The sequence below is a fragment of the Bos indicus x Bos taurus genome, chromosome 10 (assembly GCF_003369695.1).
Source record: "Bos indicus x Bos taurus breed Angus x Brahman F1 hybrid chromosome 10, Bos_hybrid_MaternalHap_v2.0, whole genome shotgun sequence".
NCBI classification, from domain to species: Eukaryota; Metazoa; Chordata; class Mammalia; order Artiodactyla; family Bovidae; genus Bos; species Bos indicus x Bos taurus.
This window is the reverse complement of record NC_040085.1, coordinates 48765295-48786832: the sequence shown is the minus strand read 5'-3', so window position 1 is coordinate 48786832 and position 21538 is coordinate 48765295. Positions and strand designations below refer to the sequence as shown.

The 21538-nt window shown below is 38.0% G+C and overlaps 3 protein-coding genes across 9 annotated transcripts in view; 1 reads left to right on the top strand and 2 right to left on the bottom strand.

The window, feature by feature from the left end:
- Positions 1–421, bottom strand: part of CCPG1 (cell cycle progression 1) — a 42324-nt gene extending 41903 nt beyond the window's left edge. For all 4 annotated transcript variants that reach the window (XM_027553944.1, XM_027553939.1, XM_027553943.1 and 1 more), the window contains exon 1: positions 32–421. The gene's annotated coding sequence lies outside the window, so the exon portion shown is untranslated. The remainder of the gene's footprint in view (positions 1–31) is intronic.
- C10H15orf65 (chromosome 10 C15orf65 homolog) lies at positions 305–8137 on the top strand. The gene is made up of 2 exons (XM_027553951.1): positions 305–603; positions 7652–8137. Exons 1-2 carry the CDS (start codon positions 586–588, stop codon positions 7994–7996), a joined length of 363 nt encoding a protein of 120 aa, XP_027409752.1. The 5' UTR covers positions 305–585; the 3' UTR covers positions 7997–8137.
- The window catches only part of DNAAF4 (dynein axonemal assembly factor 4), an 84444-nt gene continuing 63376 nt past the window's right edge, over positions 471–21538 (bottom strand). Inside the window, exons 8-10 of one of the 4 annotated variants that reach the window (XR_003513115.1) lie at positions 20583–20688; positions 14933–15035; positions 471–550 (exon numbers count right to left, since the gene is read on the bottom strand). Coding sequence is in view for 3 of the 4 variants with exons in the window: in XM_027553949.1 (XP_027409750.1) it covers positions 18599–18711; positions 20583–20688 (219 nt within the window). In the remaining variant the exon portion in view is untranslated. Of the gene's footprint in view, positions 551–14932; positions 15036–18245; positions 18712–20582; positions 20689–21538 lie in introns of those variants that run through there. The other 3 variants (XM_027553949.1, XM_027553948.1, XM_027553950.1) reach the window with 3 other exon arrangements.

The window sequence follows — 21538 nt, the reverse complement described above, 5'->3', positions numbered from 1 at the left end:
TCCCTGGGTTCAAACCCGCCCAGGACCTTACCTGAAGGGGCAGCGCCACCTCCGCCCGACGGCGCTGGCTGTCGCGGTGGCGGCGGTCACAACTCCGAGAGCAGTGACGCCTCTCATAAAAACAACCTGCTCACAGGCGTCCGCAGCCGGGAGGCGGCGGCCGGCGGGGCGCCGCGGCGCATGCCGGGACTCGTAGTCTGGTCCGCGCCTCATACCCGGCGGCGGCCGAGTGAAGAACTACGACTCCCGAAGAGGAGCGCAACGGGCCGCCGGGAAGCTGCTGGAAGCTGGGCCCCGCGGCCGAGATCCTGACAACATCCGGGCCCCGGCGCTGGAGTGGCGCCGCGGCCGGTTACTATGGAGACGGGCTGCTACAACCACTTGGCAGGATTCCACCCTGGAGGACCGCTCCTGGGATTAGGCGGATTAGTTTATGCGTATTGATCCAGCCGACCGCTCACCAGCTCTTTGCTGCTTTAATTGGGTGTAGAAAAAGAGCCGCGTCCCCTCGGTGCTCCCTGGCCTTTTTGCCATCAGCTGCAGGAAAACACTGCGTTTGCGGAAAAAATAAAGAAGACATCGAGAATGACCGAGTGCGACTGGGTGGGTATGGGCAGAGGGCTGGATGTTTTTGACTGTTGGTACTCTTTACTATAAATTTTGGGCACCTCGCATTCGCACCCACCCCACGCTCCAAAAAAACCACTTTTGTAGGCAATCACTGGACTACACAGATGTAACATACACTGCATTAAGCCGGAATTGCCTCTGAAGGTATAAAGATGATTGGGGATGGTATGCAACTCATACCCCACTGCAAAACGGGGTGATGGTTTTGAACAAGAAAAATGTTCCTTGTTAATTCACATGTTTACATTGTCTTGTTCAAAAAAGGATATGAGGGGGCGAAAGAATATGATGCATTTATATCACTGTTGATAGAAACAGTAGAAAGTTAAGGTTTAATTCTCTGTCCCTAATTGTGGCCAATTTTTTTTTTTTTTTTTTTAACATGAGCAAGTAGGATGCTTGGGCCTGAGGAGAAACAAAAGGGTGCCTAAAAATTAGGCCTTAGGGAATTTTTTGCTTTTGGTGTTACTGTGATTAACATCAACTGTGAAACCAAAACCAAAGAAGAAAAAGCACTTTTAATGTTATAATTACAGCTTCTATAATGGGCATTTTTATTTCAATGGCTTATTTATCTTTATAAAAATGTGTGTTTATAACAAAAGACTTGCAAAAGTCAAAGTGGCCTAGTCTTCTCTAATTCTAGGAGAGCCTGAGTATTAAATTAGTAAGAAAGCCAACACCATTTATTTGTAGATTTCATTCAAGGCACTTAATTGATTTTAAAAGATTCATTTATAATTTTCATTAACCTTCTTATCCTTCACTAACAGTCGCTGACTCAGTGTGTAATCTAGTAGAGAATTTAATCTTTTTATTATTCTATTAGGCTGTTTTGTTTTTAATGTATCCGTTTTGAACTCCACATTTCAAGAATATCAGATTTGAAGAGGGCTAAACCTAAATAAGAAAGCTGCAGTGAGGACCTAGGATATAAAGTAAAAGCAATGGGTATTTTTATTTTATTTCAAAGTCCATAAACATTTGTGAATTGTTCTGGAGGTACAAAAGATTTAGGTGGACAGTAACTTCTACAGATTGTATGGTACAGATAATGCCAACAAAATTTTTCAGCTCATTTGTCTTCTATTTTGACTACATTCTGTTTTCTCTATTACATTGTGGAGTCAAAGTTGATCTGAATTTCAGAGCCAGTTGTAGAGGGTAATTTGAAAGTCACAACCTCTGTGAGTGAGGTTGCCCTGGGCAACCTGACTGGTGTCCATAAATTATATCAGGATTGGTACTTTCTCTCACAAGTCACAAGGCAGCACCTCCCACTTAAGAAAAGTGGGAACCTTGACATTTTGAGACAAAGTGACCTGTTGTCAGAATGCCATAACATTCTGGCAACTTACTCTGCTCCAATGTCTCTGCTCTGGATATTTAAAACAATTTAATAAGCAGTGTTAAAAAGGATAAATAGCAAGATCTGATGAGTTTTATTTCCAGCTTTGCCAGCTTCCTACAAGATGATAAGTGTTAGTAAATGGGAGCATACTAGTGTAAATGTTCTTAACCTGTAAATTTCAGAACTGAATTGTGGAAAATGGTGCATATGCATTGAGGTATACCTGCAAAAGAAAAAATGATAAAAATTGGTTCCATTTATATAGTAATGTATCATTTACATCTGATTTTCTTTCACTTTCCAACCACAGGAATTATAGCAAAATTTTTTAACCAGTTTTACAGACAATATAAAAACAAAGGTGCAGTGATGATAAAGGATTGAAATGTAGGTCACAGAGTTCTCGCCTTGTGCTGCTCCCCTAATACTATCATACTTCTTCAAATGTGAACAAGTGGATTATGAATTTTAGTATCTCAAATTAGATCCATTAAATGTGAATATAAAATAATATATAGGTCTAAAATTTGAAGCTATAAAAAGAAGGTGGAGCAAATACTTCACATTTGCAGACTAGAACTAAAGATTTCAAAACAAATAGGTTTTTGATGGTGGGAAACAATTTTGCTGAGATACTAAGTGGAATCACCCAGGAATTCAGAGTAAGCTGGGTTATTTTAAGAGAAACCAAGCTAATCTGACCCAAATTTGATCCTGACACAACAATGTGGCCAATATTCTTTCCTCCATTTTAGAGTTGGAGAAACTGAGATTTTATGCTTGCTAGTTTTAAGAATTTAGAATTCTTAAAGGGTCTGAGCCTCATGAATCACAATAATCTACTATAAAGTCTTCAAAGAAAAAGAATTGTAATGCATATAAGCAACCTTCTATTTAATTCAACCTTAAAAAGTCACAATTACAGTACCCTGGGGCTTTCCAGGTGGCACCAGTGGTAAAAAGACGGCCTGCCAATGCAGAAGACAAACAAGAGGTAGGTTCAATCCCTGGGTCAGGAAGATCCCCTGGAGGCAGGCACAGCAACCCACTCCAGTATTCTTGCCTGAAGAATCCCTACGGACAGAGGAGCCTGGTGGGCTACAGTCCACAGGGCTGCAAAGAGCCGGACAGGACTGAAGCAACTTAGCACGCACGCACGCTCTGTACCCTGCCAACCTCTCTATAAGGTTAGATTATAATAATATAAATTCTGATCTGAAAGGACTTAGATGTTAAGTATTTCAGAAATTACCAAATTTGGGGTTTTTTTTAAACTGCTTATGCTGACATGGACCCCACAGAATGCATTTTTAAGGACCTTATCACAAGTAAATGTACACTCTTCATTCATGTTTTTCAAATAACTGAAGATCACTTTCCTATGGCTACATTTGGAGAGCCCTTATATCCTCAGATATGCAGATGACACCACCCTTATGGCAGAAAGTGAAGAGGAACTAAAAAGCCTCTTGATGAAAGTTAAAGTGGAGAGTGAAAAAGTTGGCTTAAAGCTCAACATTCAGAAAACAAAGATCATGGCATCTAGTCCCATCACTTCATGGGAAATAGATGGGGAAACAGTGGAAACAGTGTCAGACTTTATTTTTCTGGGCTCCAAAAGCACTGCAGATGGTGACTGCAGCCATGAAATTAAAAGACGCTTACTCCTTGGAAGGAAAGTTATGACCAACCTAGATAGCATATTCAAAAGCAGGGACATTACTTTGCCAACAAAGGTCCGTCTAGTCAAGGCTATGGTTTTTCCTGTGGTCATGTATGGATGTGAGAGTTGGACTGTAAAGAAGGCTGAGTGCTGAAGAATTGATGCTTTTGAACTGTGGTGTTGGAGAAGACTCTTGAGAGTCCCTTGGACTGCAAGGAGATCCAACCAGTCCATTCTGAAGGAGATCAGCCCTGGGATTTCTTTGGAAGGAATGATGCTAAAGCTGAAACTCCAGTACTTTGGCCACCTCATGTGAAGAGTTGACTCACTGGAAAAGACTCTGATGCTGGGAGGTATTGGGGGCAGGAGGAAAAGGGGACGACAGAGGATGAGATGGCTGGATGGCATCAGTGACTCAATGGACGTGAGTCTGAGTGAACTCCAGAAGTTGGTGATGGACAGGGAGGCCTGGCGTGCTGCAATTCATGGGGTCGCAAAGAGTCAGACACGACTGAGCGACTGATCTGATCTATATCCTCAGATTAGGAAACAAACCTATCTAATCCATCTCCTGTTTTATATTTATAGACAAGGAATTTGAATCCTTGCGAAGTAACTTCATCAAAGTCACGCAGCTTTTATTACTGGCAACATCAGAACCTAGAACTGGTGACACCTAATTTTGGAGGCGAAGACCTACCTTTTTTAAAAATAACTAACCAATTTCCCAACATTATTGAGCTGGTTTCTTATGTGCTTATCTCCTATACAATAAAATGTGGAACTTCAGATTTTTAATCACAATTTTTCCAGCATCTAACAATGCCCGGCACACAGTAGGTACTCACTATTTGTTGAATGAGTGATAAATAAGGTCCGTATAGTCTGTTCCATGTGAATTCTTTCACCTTCATGATTGAAGCTTGTTGATTTTAATGGACATGACTTTACTGAAGATAAAGCATGTTATGTTCATGTGCTAGAAAATATCACTTTTGTATTCATTCTTTTTACTGTCTTGCTCCCTCCTCCCCCAAATAGCTAAATTATTTTGAATATTTATTGAATTTATTATGTATGTTAGTTACAAATTGTAGCAAATGACCATCTACCCAAATGTTTGTCCATAAATCTGGGGGTCTTCCTTGATATGTTCCTCTTCCTCTCCATCCACATCCATCAGTCACCAGGTCCTATGGATTCTACTTTCAAAATATGTCTCAAATTTATTTCCTAGCCTCTCTGTACCACCATCTTTCTATAAATCATCATCATCAGTCACATGGATTACTGAAGCTCCTCTCCACATCCATTCAAGGCTCTGACAGCCAAGTAATCGTCCTAAAAATTATGTTTCTCTTTAAAACTCTTCAATAGCTTTCCATAGCTTTTACCATAAAGATCCAAACTTCTCACACAGTCAACCAGACACTTCAGGTTCTGCCCCTGCCCCTCTCTCCTCATCTTAAGCCATTTTCACTCCACTTGGGCCATGCATTTTCTCTGTGCCCTTTTCTATCTTTTCCTTCCTTGCCTTCCAGTCTTAGATTCAACGACACTTCACCAGAATGGCCTTCCTAGGCCCTCACACTAGATTAGAACCCCCCTGAGTCTTCAGAAATACCTTGAATTTTTTTTTCTTCATAGCATTTACAATTGTAATTAGTTGTTGTGGAATCATTTGCTTAATACACAAAGCAAAGATCCACAAGGTTCAGATTGCTGAATGTTTGTTTATCTTGTTATTTTTTCACTCTAAAATTCAACTGTACGTCCTCTTTGAACTATGATCTATTGCATCTTATTCTATAATTTACACATTTTTATAAGTTCTCATAGTTCTAGTACGGGATTTTTAAAACTTATCTTGTACATACTTTTGAAAAGTTTGCTCTGTACAGACATATATAATTGAAATATATATATATTTAATATACATATATATGTGCTTAGTCACTCAGTCATGTCTGACTCTTTGTGACCCCATGGAATGTAACCTGCCAGGTTCCTCGGTCCATGGAAATTCTCCAGACAGGAATACTGATGTGTGTTGCTATGCCCTCCTCCAGGGGATCTTCCCAACCCAGGGATTGAACCCAGATCTCCCGCATTGCAGATGGATTCTTTACCATCTGAGCCACCAGGGAAGCCCATACATATATATGTATGTGTATATATACATATATACATATATATATATATATATATACATATATATATATATATTTGTTCAGTCACTAAGTTGTGTCTGACTCTCTGTGACCCCATGGACTGCAGCACACCAGGCTTCCTGGTCCTCCACTATCTCCCAGTTTTCTCAAGTTCATCTCCATTGTGTCAGTAATGCTATCTAACCATCTCATCCTCTGTTGGCCTCTTCTTTTGCCTTCAATCTTTCCCAGCATCAGGGCCTTTTCCAATGAGCTGGCTCTTCCCATCAGGTGGCCAAAGTACTGGAGCTTCACCTTTAGCATCAGTCTTTCCAATGAATATTCATGGTTGATCTCCTTTAGGAGTGACTGGTTTGATGTCCTTGCAGTCCCAGGAAGCCATTATAATATAATGGCTACTCTTCAATGTCCTCAAGAGAAAAGACTCCCAAAAGGAGAGTAGATGGGGCTAAGTTTTTGTTTTCTTCTGTTTTTCTACCTTTATTAAGATATAACTGACATATAACATTTGTGTAAGTTTAGGGGGTACAACCTGATGCTTTGATATATATTGTGAAATGATTAACACAGTATGATTAGCTGATACATCCATCACCTCACATAATTACAAATTTTTGTGTGTGAGTGTGGTGAGAACATCTACTCTCAAACTTTCAAATACAGTATTGTTAATGGCAGTAACCATACTGTATGTTAGGTCCCTAGAACTTACTCTTCTTACAACTGAAAGTTGTAAAAAAAGTTGATTCTTTGACCATCAATCATCTCTCCATTTACCCCCATACCCAGCCCCTGATAAAAAAAAAAAAAAGAGCAGAATGGTAGTTAAGATTCTACATATATGTGAGATCATACAGCATTTGTCTTTCTCTGATTTACTTCACTTAACATAATGATTTCAAGGTCCTCGATATTGCTGCAAATGGCAGGGCTCTTCTTTTATTATGACTGATAGTACTCCATTCTGTATGTGTGTTTCTCCATCCATGCATCTGTTGATGGATACTTGTTTCCATGTCTTAGCTATTATGAATAATGCTGCAATGAACATGGGAGTGCAGATATCTCTTCAAGATGTGATTTCATTTTCTTTGGATATCTAAGAAGTGAAACTGCTGGATCATATGGTAGTTCTATCTTTAGTTTTTTGAGGAAATTCCACACTGTTTTCCATAGTGGCTGTACCAATTTACATTTCCACCAACAGTTCCCTTTTCTCCACATCCTCAACTCTTATTCTCTCTTAACTTTTTGATAATAGCCATTCTTCAGGTGTGGAGTGACATCATATTGTGGTTTAGGTCTGCATTTCTCTGATGACTGGGAATGTTCAACATCTTTTCATGTACTTGTTAGTTATCTATGTATCTTTGGGGGAAATGTCTGTTCAGATCCTCTGCCCATTATTTAATTATATTGCTTGGTTTTTTGCTACTGAATTGTATGAGTTCTTAAGGTATTTTAGAAGTTAACCCCTTATCTGATACATGGTTTGCACATATGTTTTCCCATTCCAAGTTTGCCTCTTCATTCTGCTGTTTTTGTGCTGTACAGAAGCTTTTTAGTTTGTTGTAGCCACACTTGTTGATTTTTGCTTTGGTTGTTTGTAGTTTTGTTGCCATATCCAAAAATCATTACTAAGGCCACCTCCAAGGACCTTTTCCCCTGTGTTTTCTTCTAGGAGTTTTATGGTATCAGATCTTACATTCAAGTCTTTGATCTTTTTCAGTCAATTTTTTTGAGTTGTATAAAAAAGGTTAGGGCTTAATTTAAATAATTGTTTTCTTTTTTTCACAACTGTGTAATTGATAATTATTTTATGCATTTATCTTTTAGGAAAAGAAAAGTACTTCAGCTTCAAATTCAGACACAGAAATGAAACCTGAACTGCCTCCCTGTGTGAATCCTGGCAATCCGGTGTTTTCATGTATGTTGGATCCAAAGACACTCCATACGACTACCTCACTATCAAAACCTAAGATGATTATGTATAAAACCAATTCAAGTAATTACGGTGAATTTTTACCTATGCCACAGTTTTTCCCCTGCTATTATACTCCAAGGGAGCAAGTATTTTCTAGTCATATCAGAGCGACTGGATTTTATCAAAATAATACTCTAAACACTGCACCTGACAGAACAAGAACCCTTGACTTCCCTAATTTTCAACACACTCTATGAAAGTATGTTACTCTTAAAGAGAAAATGTATTCAGGAAAAACGAGTTTTAAATCTAAACTAGGATATCTAATTTGAAATATAAAAAAGCCTTGAAGTAATTTTTAAAAATACCTTTGACAAATAAAGCATTTCAAATGATAAGTGAATGACAGTGACTTCTTAAATAAAAATGTGTTCAAAACAGAATAAATGGTAGAAAGCATTTTATTATACCTAGCTTTATTTAGCTCATGTAGTTCCAAAACTTCAAAATGTTTTCAGGATTTCAACTTGTCTACTGAGTATATTTACCCAGACAAAGGAACACAGGAATTCTAATTAGAAAAACTGAATTGAACAAGATTTTGATGAGAAATTTCTTACTTTTCTGTTACTTCAACTAATAGCTTAGAACCTGGGGAAATGTTAGTTCTCACTGCTAAGCTGGTGGAAGAGAAGATTTGAAATTTTTTCATTCAGTTATTGAACACCTACTTATGGCAGGCACTATTCAAAATAAGTGGGCTTCCCTGGTGGCTCAGTGGGAAGAACCTACCTACCAATGCAGGAGACACAAGTTTGATCCCTGGGTTAGGAAGATCCCCTGGAGAAGGAAATGGCAACTCACTCCAGTATTCTTGCATGGAAAATTCCATGGACAGAGGAGCCTGGCAGGCTACAGTCCATGGGGGTCACAAAAGATTCATACATGACTTAGCGACTAAACAACAAAAAATGTGTAAAGTGAACACAGAAATGAAAGAGAGTTTGTTTTATTGTTTCAATAAACAATATTTGGGGGAAATGAGATTAGCAAATTAATAATGTGTGATAATTTATGTAATATAAAATACATAAAAGGTCTTTCAGACACAGAGACCCAATTGGCTTAAACAGAGACAAGGAGGTCAGAAGAAACATCCTAGAGAAGGTAAAGCCAAATCAAAGGAAAGACCAGTCCAGGAAAAAGAAATCTTAGATATAAAAGAATGAAAATGTGTAAGAATGTTGCACATTTTCACAAATGCAATTACTCTGATACATCTTCAACACAGAGCATGAGCAGTGACAGATGATGGCCTATGCTGCTGCTGCTGCTAAGTCGCTTCAGTCGTGTCTGACTCTGTACAACCCCATAGACGGCAGCCCACCAGGCTCCTCTGTCCCTGGGATTCTCCAAGAATACTGGAGTGGGTTGCCATTTCCTTCTCCAATGCATGCACGCGTGCTAAGCTGCTTCAGTCATGTCCGACTCTGTGTGACCCTATGGACAGCAGCCCACCAGGCTCCTCTGTCCATGGGATTCTCTAGGCAAGAATACTAGAGTGGTTTGCCATTTCCTTCTCCAATGATAGCCTATACAATTCTTTAAACTCTGAAATCACACTACACAGAGATATATTTCAGCTGCCATCTGTTGAAACTGCCTGTTCAATTGGAACTAAACTGCTTTACTGGAAAAAAACAGAATCACTATTCTTATTTTTCCCTGTTGGTTTCAGATTCAGGATATTAACATCAATTAGAAAAAATAATCTTGTGAGTAACTAGGGGATCAGAAAAGTTGGACACAGAAAAGTTGAATCTTAGGAAACAGCTCAACCTTTGCAGCCTCATGAAATTCTTTCAAATATCCCAAAATATGATATGGGCAGAGGAAAGAAAAAAAGATTGACTTTGTTAACTTCCTCTGAAACATCAAAAATGAAGGCACTGCACAAGATTTCCAGGTGAATGATGCAACAGAATTTGAGTTTACCAGACTTCTTTGGCATAAACTATATAAACCATTTTACTCCTTCACTGTAGGTGCTTGATTTGTACCAAGTGAAGTCAACTTTTTAACATGTAAAATCTAGAGGGTAACCAAAAGTTCCTTACTATGATAGGTGGTTAGGCATTTTTTTGTTTTGTTTTGCTGCTGTTGCTAAAATTCTTAAGAAGGATGAGTATCATGGAATCAAGCATGTTGTCTGGAATGCAGTTAAGTAGTCATTCAGTGTCTATTAAAGTCCAGGGACTTCTAGGCACCTAGCTTCATGGACGGAGAAGGCAATGGCAACCCACTCTAGCACTCTTGCCTGGAAAATCCCATGGACGGAGGAGCCTGGTAGGCTGCAGTCCATGGGGTCGCAAAGAGTTGGACATAAGTGAAGCAACTTCACAGCAGCAGCAGTAGCAGCAGCTTCATGGAGGTTAGATTCTAATAAATTCTAGTAGGGGAAAACCACCAAAAGACATATGTATAAATATGTATATACATTTATATATAAATGTATATACATTTATATATATATATATACACTTTCTAAAGTAAATGTTTCTCTGTCTTTATGTTACACTGACATAGGTAGTACACATGTATTTATACACGTGTAGACATACAGCATGCTGCAGTCCATGGTGTTGCAAAGAGTCAGACATGACTGGGCAACTGAGCAACACGATGTAGAAATATTTACAAATACTTACTTACATGTATAAATATATAAATTTAAAATATGTGTAAATCAGTCAGTTAAGTCACTCAGTTGTGTCTGACTCTTTGCAACCCCATGGACTGCAGCACACCAGGCTTCTCTGTCTATCACCAACTCCCAGAGCTTACTCAAACTCATGTCCATTGAGTCAGTGATGCCATCCAACCATCTCATCCTCTGTCGTCCCCTTCTTCTCCCTCCTTCAATGTTTCCAGCGTCAGGGTCTTTTCAAATCAGTCAGTTCTTCGCATCAGGTGGCCAAAGTATTGGAGTTTCAGCTTCAGCATCAGTCCTTCTAATGAATATTCATGGCTGATTTCCTTTAGCATGGACTGGTTGGATCTCCTTGCAGTCCAAGGGACTCTCAAGAGTCTTCTCCAATAGCACAGTTCAAAAGCATCAATTCTTTGGCGCTCAGCTTTCTTTATAGTCCAACTCTCACATCCATACATGACTACTGGAAAAACCAAAGCTTTGACTAGACGGACATTTGTTTACAAAGTAACATCTCTGTTTTTTAATATGCTGTCTAGGTTGGTCATATGCATATCTGTGGTGTCATATGCATATCTGAGGTTATTGATATTTCTCCTGGCAATCTTGATTCTAGCTTGTGCTTCATCCAGCCCAACGTTTCTCATGATGTACTCTGCATATAAGTTAAATAAGCAGGGTGACAATATACAGCCTTGACATACTCCTTTTCTGATTTGGAACCGGTCTGTTGTTACATGTTCAGTTCTAACTGTTGCTTCTTGACCTGCATACAGATTTTTCAGGAAGCAGGTCAGCTGGTCTGGTATTCCTATCTCTTGAAGAATTTTCCATAGTTCATTGTGATCCACATAGTCAAAGGCTTTGGCATAGTCAATAAAACAGAAGTAGATGTTTTTCTGGAATTCTCTTGTTTTTTTGATGAGCCAACAGATGTTGGCAATTTGATCTCTGGTTCCTCTGCCTTTTCTAAATCCAGCTTGAACACCTGGAAGGTCACGGTTCACATACTGTTGAAGCCTGGCTTGGAGAATTTTGAGCATTACTTTGCTAGCGTGTGAGATGAATGCAATTGTGTGGCAGTTTGAGCATTCTTTGGCATTGCCCTTGAAGAAGGTGCTATTGTGAGCACCCTCACTGGCTTATATGTATACATATTTACACATAAATATTTATGTTGGGTTTCCCCAGTGGCTCAGTCAGTAAAGAGTCTGCCTGCAAAGCAGAAGACTAGGGTTTGATCCCTGGGTCAGGAAGATCTCCTGGAGAAGGGAATGGCAACACACTCCGGTATTCTTGCCTGGAAAATCCCATGAATAGGGGAGCCTGGTGGCTACAGTCCATGGGATCGCGAAGAATCTGACACGACTGAGTAACTAATAGCAGCACCATAATGTGTACATATTTACACATAAATATTTATGTCCATGTATGTATGTTAGTTGCTCAGTCATGTCTGACTCTTTGCAACTCCATGAACTGTAGCTTGTAGGCGCCTCCGTCCATGGGATTCTCCAGGCAAGAATACTGGAATGGTTTGCCATTTCCTTCTCAGGGGGATCTTTGCCACCCAGAGATCTAACCTGGGTTTGCATTGCAGGCAAATTCTTTAATGTCTGAGCCACCAGGGAAGCCCCCATATAAGTACAACATTTACATATTTATGTTACATAAATTTTACTTATGTAAATATTTTATTTACATGTTACTGACATGTGTGTGTGTGTATATATATATGTATACAACATGCCAGGTGAAAAGAAATATAGGGAAAAACTAACACAGGGTTAGCGGAAGAGTGCTTGGACAAGGAGGTATTTAAGGTACAGGAGTGTCTGATCAGTTGGTATTTGAAGATGCCCCTGAAGAAAGTCAAGAGAAAGTCAAGTTATTGTGGGAACTGAATATCTAGTCTGATGTTCAAGGAAGAAGTTGAATATAATCAATTTAAACAATATTCACACAAAGATATTATTTAAAATCATGAGATAAGATAACAAAGTGTAGGCAGAATAAAGACCAAAGGACTAATCTTTAGGCAACTCATTTAGAAGTCAGGGGGATGACAAGGAATAAACAAATGAGACCAAGAAGTAACTAGTGAAGTAGGAAGAAATGAGGAAGACTGTGATACTCGGAAGTCAAGTAAGGAACTTGTTTCCTGAACAGGGCATGACCCACCTTTGGGAAACTATCTTGGAAGCTAACACATAGACTGAGACCTGAGGGTTTGATTAGGCAATGTAGAGATAACTGGTGCCTCAGCAAGAAGTATCTCAGTGGGGTTGTAGAGAGGAAAACCATACTAGAACAGGTTTATGAAAGCCTGCAAGAAGTAAAAACTTTTTAGTAGCTTTTCTGTACAGTGAATATAGAGATGGGGTAATAGCTGGAAATACATGTGGGGGCCAAAGGTTACTTTTTAAAAAGAAGAAGCATATTTGCATTTGATGGAAGCACATTTTGAGAATCTCTCACCCACAGTAATCAGTTCCACAGAGAAAAATGTAGCTAAAGATGACTGCAGAGTAATGTTCTGTAACATGGACTAAAAAAAGTAGAGTGTATAAAATCAAACATATAGACAGGATGGACACAGAATTATCCATCAATTTATAGTATACTTAGAACCAGGATACATAAGAACAAGCTAAAAATAAAAGCATTGGAATATGGACTGTAAAGTATTAATTTATTTTGTGAGCTACACCAAATAAAGCAGTACATTTGAAATGGCACCCCACTCTAGACTTTTGCCTAGAAAATCCCATGGACGGAGGAGCCTGGTAGGCTGCAATCCATGGGGTTGCTAGAGTCGGGCATGACTGAGCGACTTCACTTTCACTTTTTACTTTCATGCATTGGAGAAGGAAATGGCAACCCACTCCAGTGTTCTTGCCTGGAGAATCCCAGGGACAGGAAGCCTGGTGGGCTGCCGTCTATGGGGTCGCACAGAGTCGGACATGACTAAAGCGACGCAGCAGCAGCAAATTGTAAAAAATAAACATACTCAGTAATTTTTCCAGAAAGAAAAGACTCCACTTCAGGTAACAGTTTGAACAATAAATTCCCCTGGAAAATATTTAAAGCACATTAAATTAAAAACTCACATACTTTAGGAAAATTTTCCTACCTTTACACAATTATCAGAATATTTAAAGTTTTACCTCCATTTATTGACTGATTGTCTTCCCTGGTGGTTCAGTTGGTCAAGAATCTGCCTGCAATGTGGGAGACCTGGGTTCAATCCCTGCGTCGGGAAGATCCCCTGGAGGAGGAAATGGCAACCCCCTCCAGTATTCTTGCCTGGAGAATTCCATGGACAGAGGAGCCTGGTGGGTTACAGCCCACGGGGTCACAAAGAGTAGGACACGACTGAGTGACTAGCACTTTCACTTTCACTGACTGATTATTTCTAGAAATAGAGCATTAAGTTAAACTAAAGGCTTATCTTCCCAAAGGAATATTTTACCAGTTTATTTAGGTCTTTTTCCTCTTTTAGCTATAAACTAAACCCCATCAATAATCTAATTAATGTATTTGACCAAATAATGTTGGTTTTTACTATATGTAATAGTTCAAAATTATGCTTAGTTTATTATGTTCTAGGTCCTATACAAGGCAGTCCATTTATTAAATAAAAACCATGCTTATTTAGGTCATGCAAAGGCTAAAATGAAGTGTGTTCTAGTACTGTCAAAAGTAGCACCTTAAAAAAAAAAAAAAAAGCAGTTCCCTGAAGAGAGTGTCTTAAGAAAGAGATGGCCTTAGGAGTCACATTCCTTTAAAACATTTTATAAGGCGGAATCACAATATCGACTAAATAAATTCCTCTATTAATATTCTTTAATAGGAAAAAAAAAAAAGGCAAATCACATCTCAAAGAGATGATACTGGTAACCCTATCATGACCTGAAGAGTTAACCTGGTTTTATTGTTAGTACAAGAGAGTTAGTTATAGTGAAGTATGTCTTAAGGCTTGTAAACAAAGGGAATTAGCCTAAACATTTTAGGAAAAAGGAAGCTTGTTATGTAGAACTGGATGCATGATGCCATGAAACAGTCCATTCATTAAAGTAATTTTCCTTGTTCTGAGTCCATGTCTGTCAAGCAAATTTATGATTTACCATATCAAATCTGCTTATAAAGAGAAATGAATTTTCATTTAACCTACCATGACCATGAACATCCTGTCAATTTCTGATTATTGCATTAGTAATAAGTATGTAATCTGTTTTACTTACTCTCCTGAGCCTGGTTAATATGACTCTGATCCTTGCAGATGAGTCAGTCTTGAGGGTGCTCGGGAGTCTCTGAGAGTGAGACTGAGGCAGATCAATTCAGTAACATAATGAAACACACCCTTGTTTTCAGGATTCTTAGGAGACCACATACCAACTTTTTCCCCCAGAGAGTATATGCAAAAGTCCTTTCCCTTTATTCTCCACATAGATGAGGTGTGTTGGAAAAAAACCTGGCTTACCAGTGCCAAGTGGTCTTTCCTTGACCAAACTCTAAACAGGCTCCTCTTAGCCACTTTTTTAATTAGGCCTCATCCTTGTGTAAGCAGATGGGGTAGGGGGTCCCTGGAGAAAAAAACCAGATATAGTTTTTGACAAAAGAGAAGTCATTTGAGGGCTAAACCATTTTGTGATCTAAGCCTGGTCACAATGCTTGACCTTGATCCAGTCTTGATAACAATGATCTTACAGGAACAAAAGAACAAAGCACTCTTATCAGGCAAGGAACAACAGTAAAGATAACAAATCAGATAATAAAGACTTCCAAGTCTGCTTCAGTGGTAACACCACTTCCCTGGTGGCTCAGATGGTAAAGTGTCTGCCTACAATGTAGGAGGCCCAGGTTTGATCCCTGGGTTGGGAAGATCCTCTGGAGAAGGAAATGGCAACCCAATCCTCTTGCCTGGAAAATCCCATGGATGGAGGACTGTGCTAGGCTACAGTCTATGGGGTTGCAAAGAGTTAGACATGACTGAGCGACTTCACTTTCTTTCAGTGGTAAAGATTAGCCTGAAGCAGTTTCTTGAGTTGTTTTGAAGAATTTAACGCCCCTCCAGGGCTCAGAGTTGGACCATAAAGAAGACTGAGCTCTGAAGAACTGATGCTTTTGAATTGTGGTGCTGGAAAGACTCGAGTATCCCTTGGACAGCAAGGATGTCAAATCAATCAATCCTAAAGGAGATCAACCCTAAATATTCATTGGACAGACTAATGCTGAAGCTCCAATACTCTGGCCACCTGATGCAAAGAGCTGACTCACTGAAAAAGACTCTGATGCTGGGAAAGATTGAAGGCAGGAAGAGAAGCGAACAGCAGAAGATGAGATGGTTAAATAGCATCACTGACTCAATGGACATGAATTTGAGCAAACTGTGGGAGATAGTGAAGGACGGGGGAGCCTGGTGTGCTGCATGCCATGGGGTCACATAGAGTCAGACATGACTTAGCGGCTGAACAACAACCAGGGCTCAACCACCAGATCTACCGGAAGTTAAGGGATGATGATGTTGGACCTTTTCTGACACTCTTAACTTCAATCAGCTAGAGCTTGGAACTCTATTTACTTGGCCAACTCCAAGGAGAATTCTTTGCTCAGCGTGTTTCATGAATATGGATGCACCTTTAGCAAAAACTTCCCCAATTTTGGCGCTTGGGGGAAAGTCCCCAGTGTTCTCCTTACTTGCTGCAAGTAATAAATCTTTCCCTGTTTGACTTGGTCATGTCTAAGGACTACCATAATAATTTTTCCTTTTAACAATTTTTTACTCTAAGTTTTAATGATATCTCTATTTGGGAAGCATGCTTTTATCACAAATGAAATGGGAATGTGCATATCTCTAATTTAACTCTATCACTACTTCAGTCTAAGACAAAAGTCCCTTAACAGAAGATTTGCTCAAAAAAGGTCAAGTAGTTCATGAATACAAATGAGTATCTATTGCTTTTAAACCAAGACTTACAGGATAGGGTCAAAAATAATAACTAACTACTTAAAACTCCCTTCTACCTCCTCCAAAAATAGATCCTTTGCGCTTAGGGTAACTCTTGGGCCCAGGTTTTTGTTTCTGGTTGGGATGTAACAGGAATGAGACAGGAGGGAAGGGAACAGGGCACAACCTTTAAAAGAATGCCACAGTCATTGAGGATAGAGAAAAAACTGGTTAGAAACAACTAGGTCTAAGATGGTGGAACATTTTTGACTACCAGTAGCCCCTAAGCCTCATTATATGCTCACTGTAATACATTAACTAAATGATACAGCCACAGGCGCCATGACAGTTCTGAGGAAGACCATAAAAGGCCAAAAAGTGGGCGTGGCCCAATTGCTGGAAATCTCTGCCCTTTCTCCAAGATAGTAGGAATAATTCTCCCACTCAGTAAGCCTATGAAACTGTCCAGCCCATAAAACTAACTACTCCCACACCCAGGCACAGCTATCACCTTTTGAGGTGACCTGTATTCTGTTTATGGAATGTGCATCTCTAAATAAACCTGCTTTCACTTTACTATGACTCACTCTTGAATTCTTTCCTGCCCAAAGCCAAAGAACCTCACTTGATGGGCTGTCCCTGGGACTCATTGAGACCCGGGACGTGACCATCCTCTCATGCCCCGTTTTTCCTGCAATAGGAAGAGCCTGAGAAAAGACTAGTTAAAGTATTGGTTGGTTAAAGTATTCTGAATGTCAAACTGGAACATGATATACAGAAGAACCACCTTTTTTGTTTTTTCATACTTAAGATAAAAGTTCATTTTTCTCCCACATAACAGACAAATGGTTCAGGATGGGTAAGTAGATCTGATTTGCAAAGTCATTCTGGGACCTAAGTTGATGGGTTATCTCTGCCACCGTTAACATGAGACTTCCATCTCTGGGTCTACAGTGACTCCATTTCCCAGAGAAACACCTGTACTTTGGTCACATTTATTTTTAAAAATAAAAACAAACCAGGGCTGTTTGTAAGAAAAAGCAATCCTACCTCACCAGAAGGTCTGATAACTGGGCAGGACTGCTACAGAAGCTATCAAGAGTTGCTTTATAGAAGTAAAAGTTTCAAGGTTGCTGAACTAGGATACATATTTACATATGTATACTTACTTACATATACTTACATACATACTTACATTTTTACATATGTATACTTACTTACATATACTTACATACACACTTACATATTCAAAAAAGTATTACATCTTTTTTCTAAAAAAAAGACTGTTTTATGATCTACTTGAATGACATCTGACGACCAAATACTGTAAAACTTATTCCTAAAAATTTTGTGGGTTTTTTTCCCCTAAAAAAAAACCCTAAATATAATCACAGAGAATTGTGACAACTGTTAGATGCAAAAGGGAAGCTGTGCTGGTTTTGCTTAACACTTGCATCATCAAGTGACACAACACAACTGGTGGTGCAATCCAGTGCCAGTATCACAATGTTTTAAGTTAACATTTTCACCTTTGCAGTCTTTTTTTTTTTCCTGGTATACTTGACAGTACTAGAAAACAATCTTACTAGAAAAATCATCATCAGATAGTATTATAAGATATGATCCATGCTTTGGCTACACTCCCTACAGCTGAAGATAAGGTTTTCCAAACAGCTGTTTTATTAATACTAAGGTAAACTAGTCTAACCTAAAACAACAGGTAGTGGAGCAGTATTCTTTTAAAAGAAGGTTCTGTGCATTTGGAAACTAAGTGGAAACATCAATATTGATTATACCAAGGCCAAGCATTCAGACAATTAAATTGTGTATTTAATACAAACAAAAATATTTTATAAACATAATCTTTTATTTTAAACTTCTTGTTAAAAATGAATCAGTAAGTGTCCTGGTAATCACATCAACAAATATATTGTTAGTTATAAGGGCAAGCTGAATTCAGTAACAAAAAAAATCCTGTAGTAATATGAAACAAATAATTTAAATAATTATTCCTATTTTGACTTACTTATTCAAAAACCATTCAAATCAAACATTTCATTTTCTACAGATTTATAATACTCTGCCCTCTATGGAACTAAAGGCAAAGTGATTCTGTATAATCAGCCATAATATGCACAGATTTCTAATGCCTCCAGTTATTTTGTTAAACTTAGAACAATACCTAGTTGCTTCTTGTAGTCATTTAGATTCTACTTCTGTTCCTTGAATTATATTCCGAATCTTCTCAGCATCATTTTGTACAATTTTGTTGGATGGATCAATCTTAAGAGCAGCTTCATAATCCTGTAGGCCTATATTTATATAGCAATGATGATCAATAAAATATTTTCTAAGTACCTGTGTTATCTAGACAACATTTTTTAAAAATAAAAAAAAAATCGTTAAATCCATGGTTCAGCGTAAGTAATAGGTTTTAGTCAGATTCCCAGTTTCACATACATGGTCTAGACTAAAAAAATTTTTAAGTAATTTCAGAAATAATTATAATGATTTTAACCAAGATTCAGTAAGAAACAGTAATTTTAAACTGAAATACAAATAAGCTAACAGCTTAAACTCATTAAAGCATGAACAGACTCAAAACTCATATATCAAAAGGACATTTTTATCACCTCAATTAAAAAGTAATTAATGTCATCATTTCAAAATTCTAGATCCTAAAACTTAATTTTGGTAGACTTAATCCATACTTTATATAACTCATAGACTATAGTTTGTACTTTTTTTTGTAGTTATTCTATCTATAAAGTTTCTTTGTGAAAAATTGGTTAAAAAGGAAAGCATTGTAGACTGGATGTTAAAAATATATAACTGAATCTAAATCTTTACCAAAAAAATCAGTGGGAAGAATTTCTTTGTGAATAACTCTGGTGGCTCAGCGGTAAAGAATCCGCCTGCAATGCATGAGACACAGGTTTGATCCCTGGGTTGGGAAGATCCCCTGGAGAAGGAAATGGCAACCCACTCCAGTATTTTCATCTGGGAAATCCCACGGAGAGAGGAACCTGGCAGGCTACAGTCCATGTGGTCACAAGAGTTGGACACAAATTAGGGACTAAACCACCAACCACGAAGGAAACTTGCGTTCCAGGTGCTATGGATTTGACATGCCACTTCAGGCAAATCACTTAGAATGTCCCAAGCCTCCATTTTCTCATCTTTAAAATGAAGGTTCAATAAAGTCTTTAAGTTCAAAAAAGTCTATGATGCTGTAATTCCTAAAGAATGCTTACAGTGTTTCATTCCTGTCTTGATAATTCTTATCCTCATGAAGCTGGGTATGACTCAAAGAAAGGATAGGCACATAAACCTAATTTGGATGCTTTGGTTAGAAAAATCTAAAAATGACAGAAATAAGTCAGAAATAGAAAACTTTATAAGCTAGAGCCCATTTCCTGGCAAGACATTATCAGGAATTAGGCCTTTAGGTCTTAAATGAAAAGAAACTGAACTGGTATCTGGGTGGGGGGGTATGAGAAGAGCATTGAAGATAAAACTCTGGGACAACATGAATAACTGCAAATAGTTCTTAAATACATTAAAAACGAAAAACAAAAGAAATTAAAACACTAAAAATCAAATAAATATGGCTTCTACATACATGGGACTGAATTAAAAACCTTAGTACATTCTCACAAAAATAAGCAATTGCTCATGCACTGTGCTACATCAATTGTTTCTGAGCTTACGCATGTATGTATGTATGTATGTCCTGGAGTAGGAAATGGCAAATCACTTCAGTATTCTTGCCTGGAAAATTTCATGGACAGAGGAGCCTCGTGGGCTACAGTCCATGGGGTCAAAGAGAGTTAGACACAACTGAGCATGCATATGTATGTATGTGCTATCTGTGTGTCTGACCAAAGAAGCTAATTTTTAAAATTTCCATTATGTCTTAAATGATTCATTTATATCCTTTATCACACATTTTTTCTACAAAAAGTTGTCTGATATTACAGCATCTCCTAGACCTAGGGAGATGTTTATAACTTGCATTAATTCCCTTCTACAACGATTTTTAAAAATATTTCAAGTCATCTTTTGCCAGATAAATTACAAAGAATTAAATGCTCAAAGTATAAAATAATGGAGTCTCTTGAATAATGGCAATGACATTTTTTTTCAGAGTATAATCTGGATCTTAAAGCATTTCATCTCTTACCTTCGACATACAATTCTAGTTGACAGAATGCTGTTCCACGACGTATGTGTGCCTTCATTCTTGCATTAGCATTGTCTGCAACAGGTGGTGTCAATATTTCTAGTGCCTTACAGAAAAAATAGGGAAAAACATAATTTCCCATTTTAAACTTGAGCAAAAACAAGATAAAATTCAACTTTAAAACAAGCCTCAGGCCCTCACCCACCTAAATTTTTGGCTTAACTGGACAGGAATTTATCAAATATATACATTTATGTTGAACAATTTTAGGACTTGTTTGATTGTTCCTATATGAGATTCACTCCCTTGCCCCCAGACTTATGTTTTGGTTTATCATTTGAAACCTTTACAGCAGAGATGGTTAAATAGCATTAATTTAGTTAATGTTATTAATTCTAATAATAAACATAACTATATATAATGCTTTTATATTCAAATTTGGTGATTCAGTTTATTCATTCATTCAGTAAATATTTGTACATGAAATTGTGCTAGTAAAATGAAAACTGGATCTTGAAAATATTATCAGATCTTCAATAACTTAATGAGATTGAAGTATGAGGACTTAACTGTTTCCTCCATATCCTCAATCTCAAGGAGACACGTAACAGATTTTGCATGTGAGTTTCCCTTAAAATGTTACTTTGATATGGAAAAAAAAAGGAAAAACTAGAAGTTTAAGATAATGACATGTTATTTGCAATGGTAATTAGGATATACTAAGTTACTCTGAAAATGGAAAAATGATTATGGAGATATCCTTTTATTGTGCAAGCTGTAGTTACATCAAGTCTCTTTCTGTCTCCCATTGTCTCCAAAACTTTATTAAGAAAAAAGATGGGTACAAAATGATTACCATTTACTAATTTCCTTTTGAACTTCAACTGATACGCTAAGGCAATTGATAAGGTATCTCTAATCTAACTTGAAGTCTCAAACTACACCAGTAACTTATC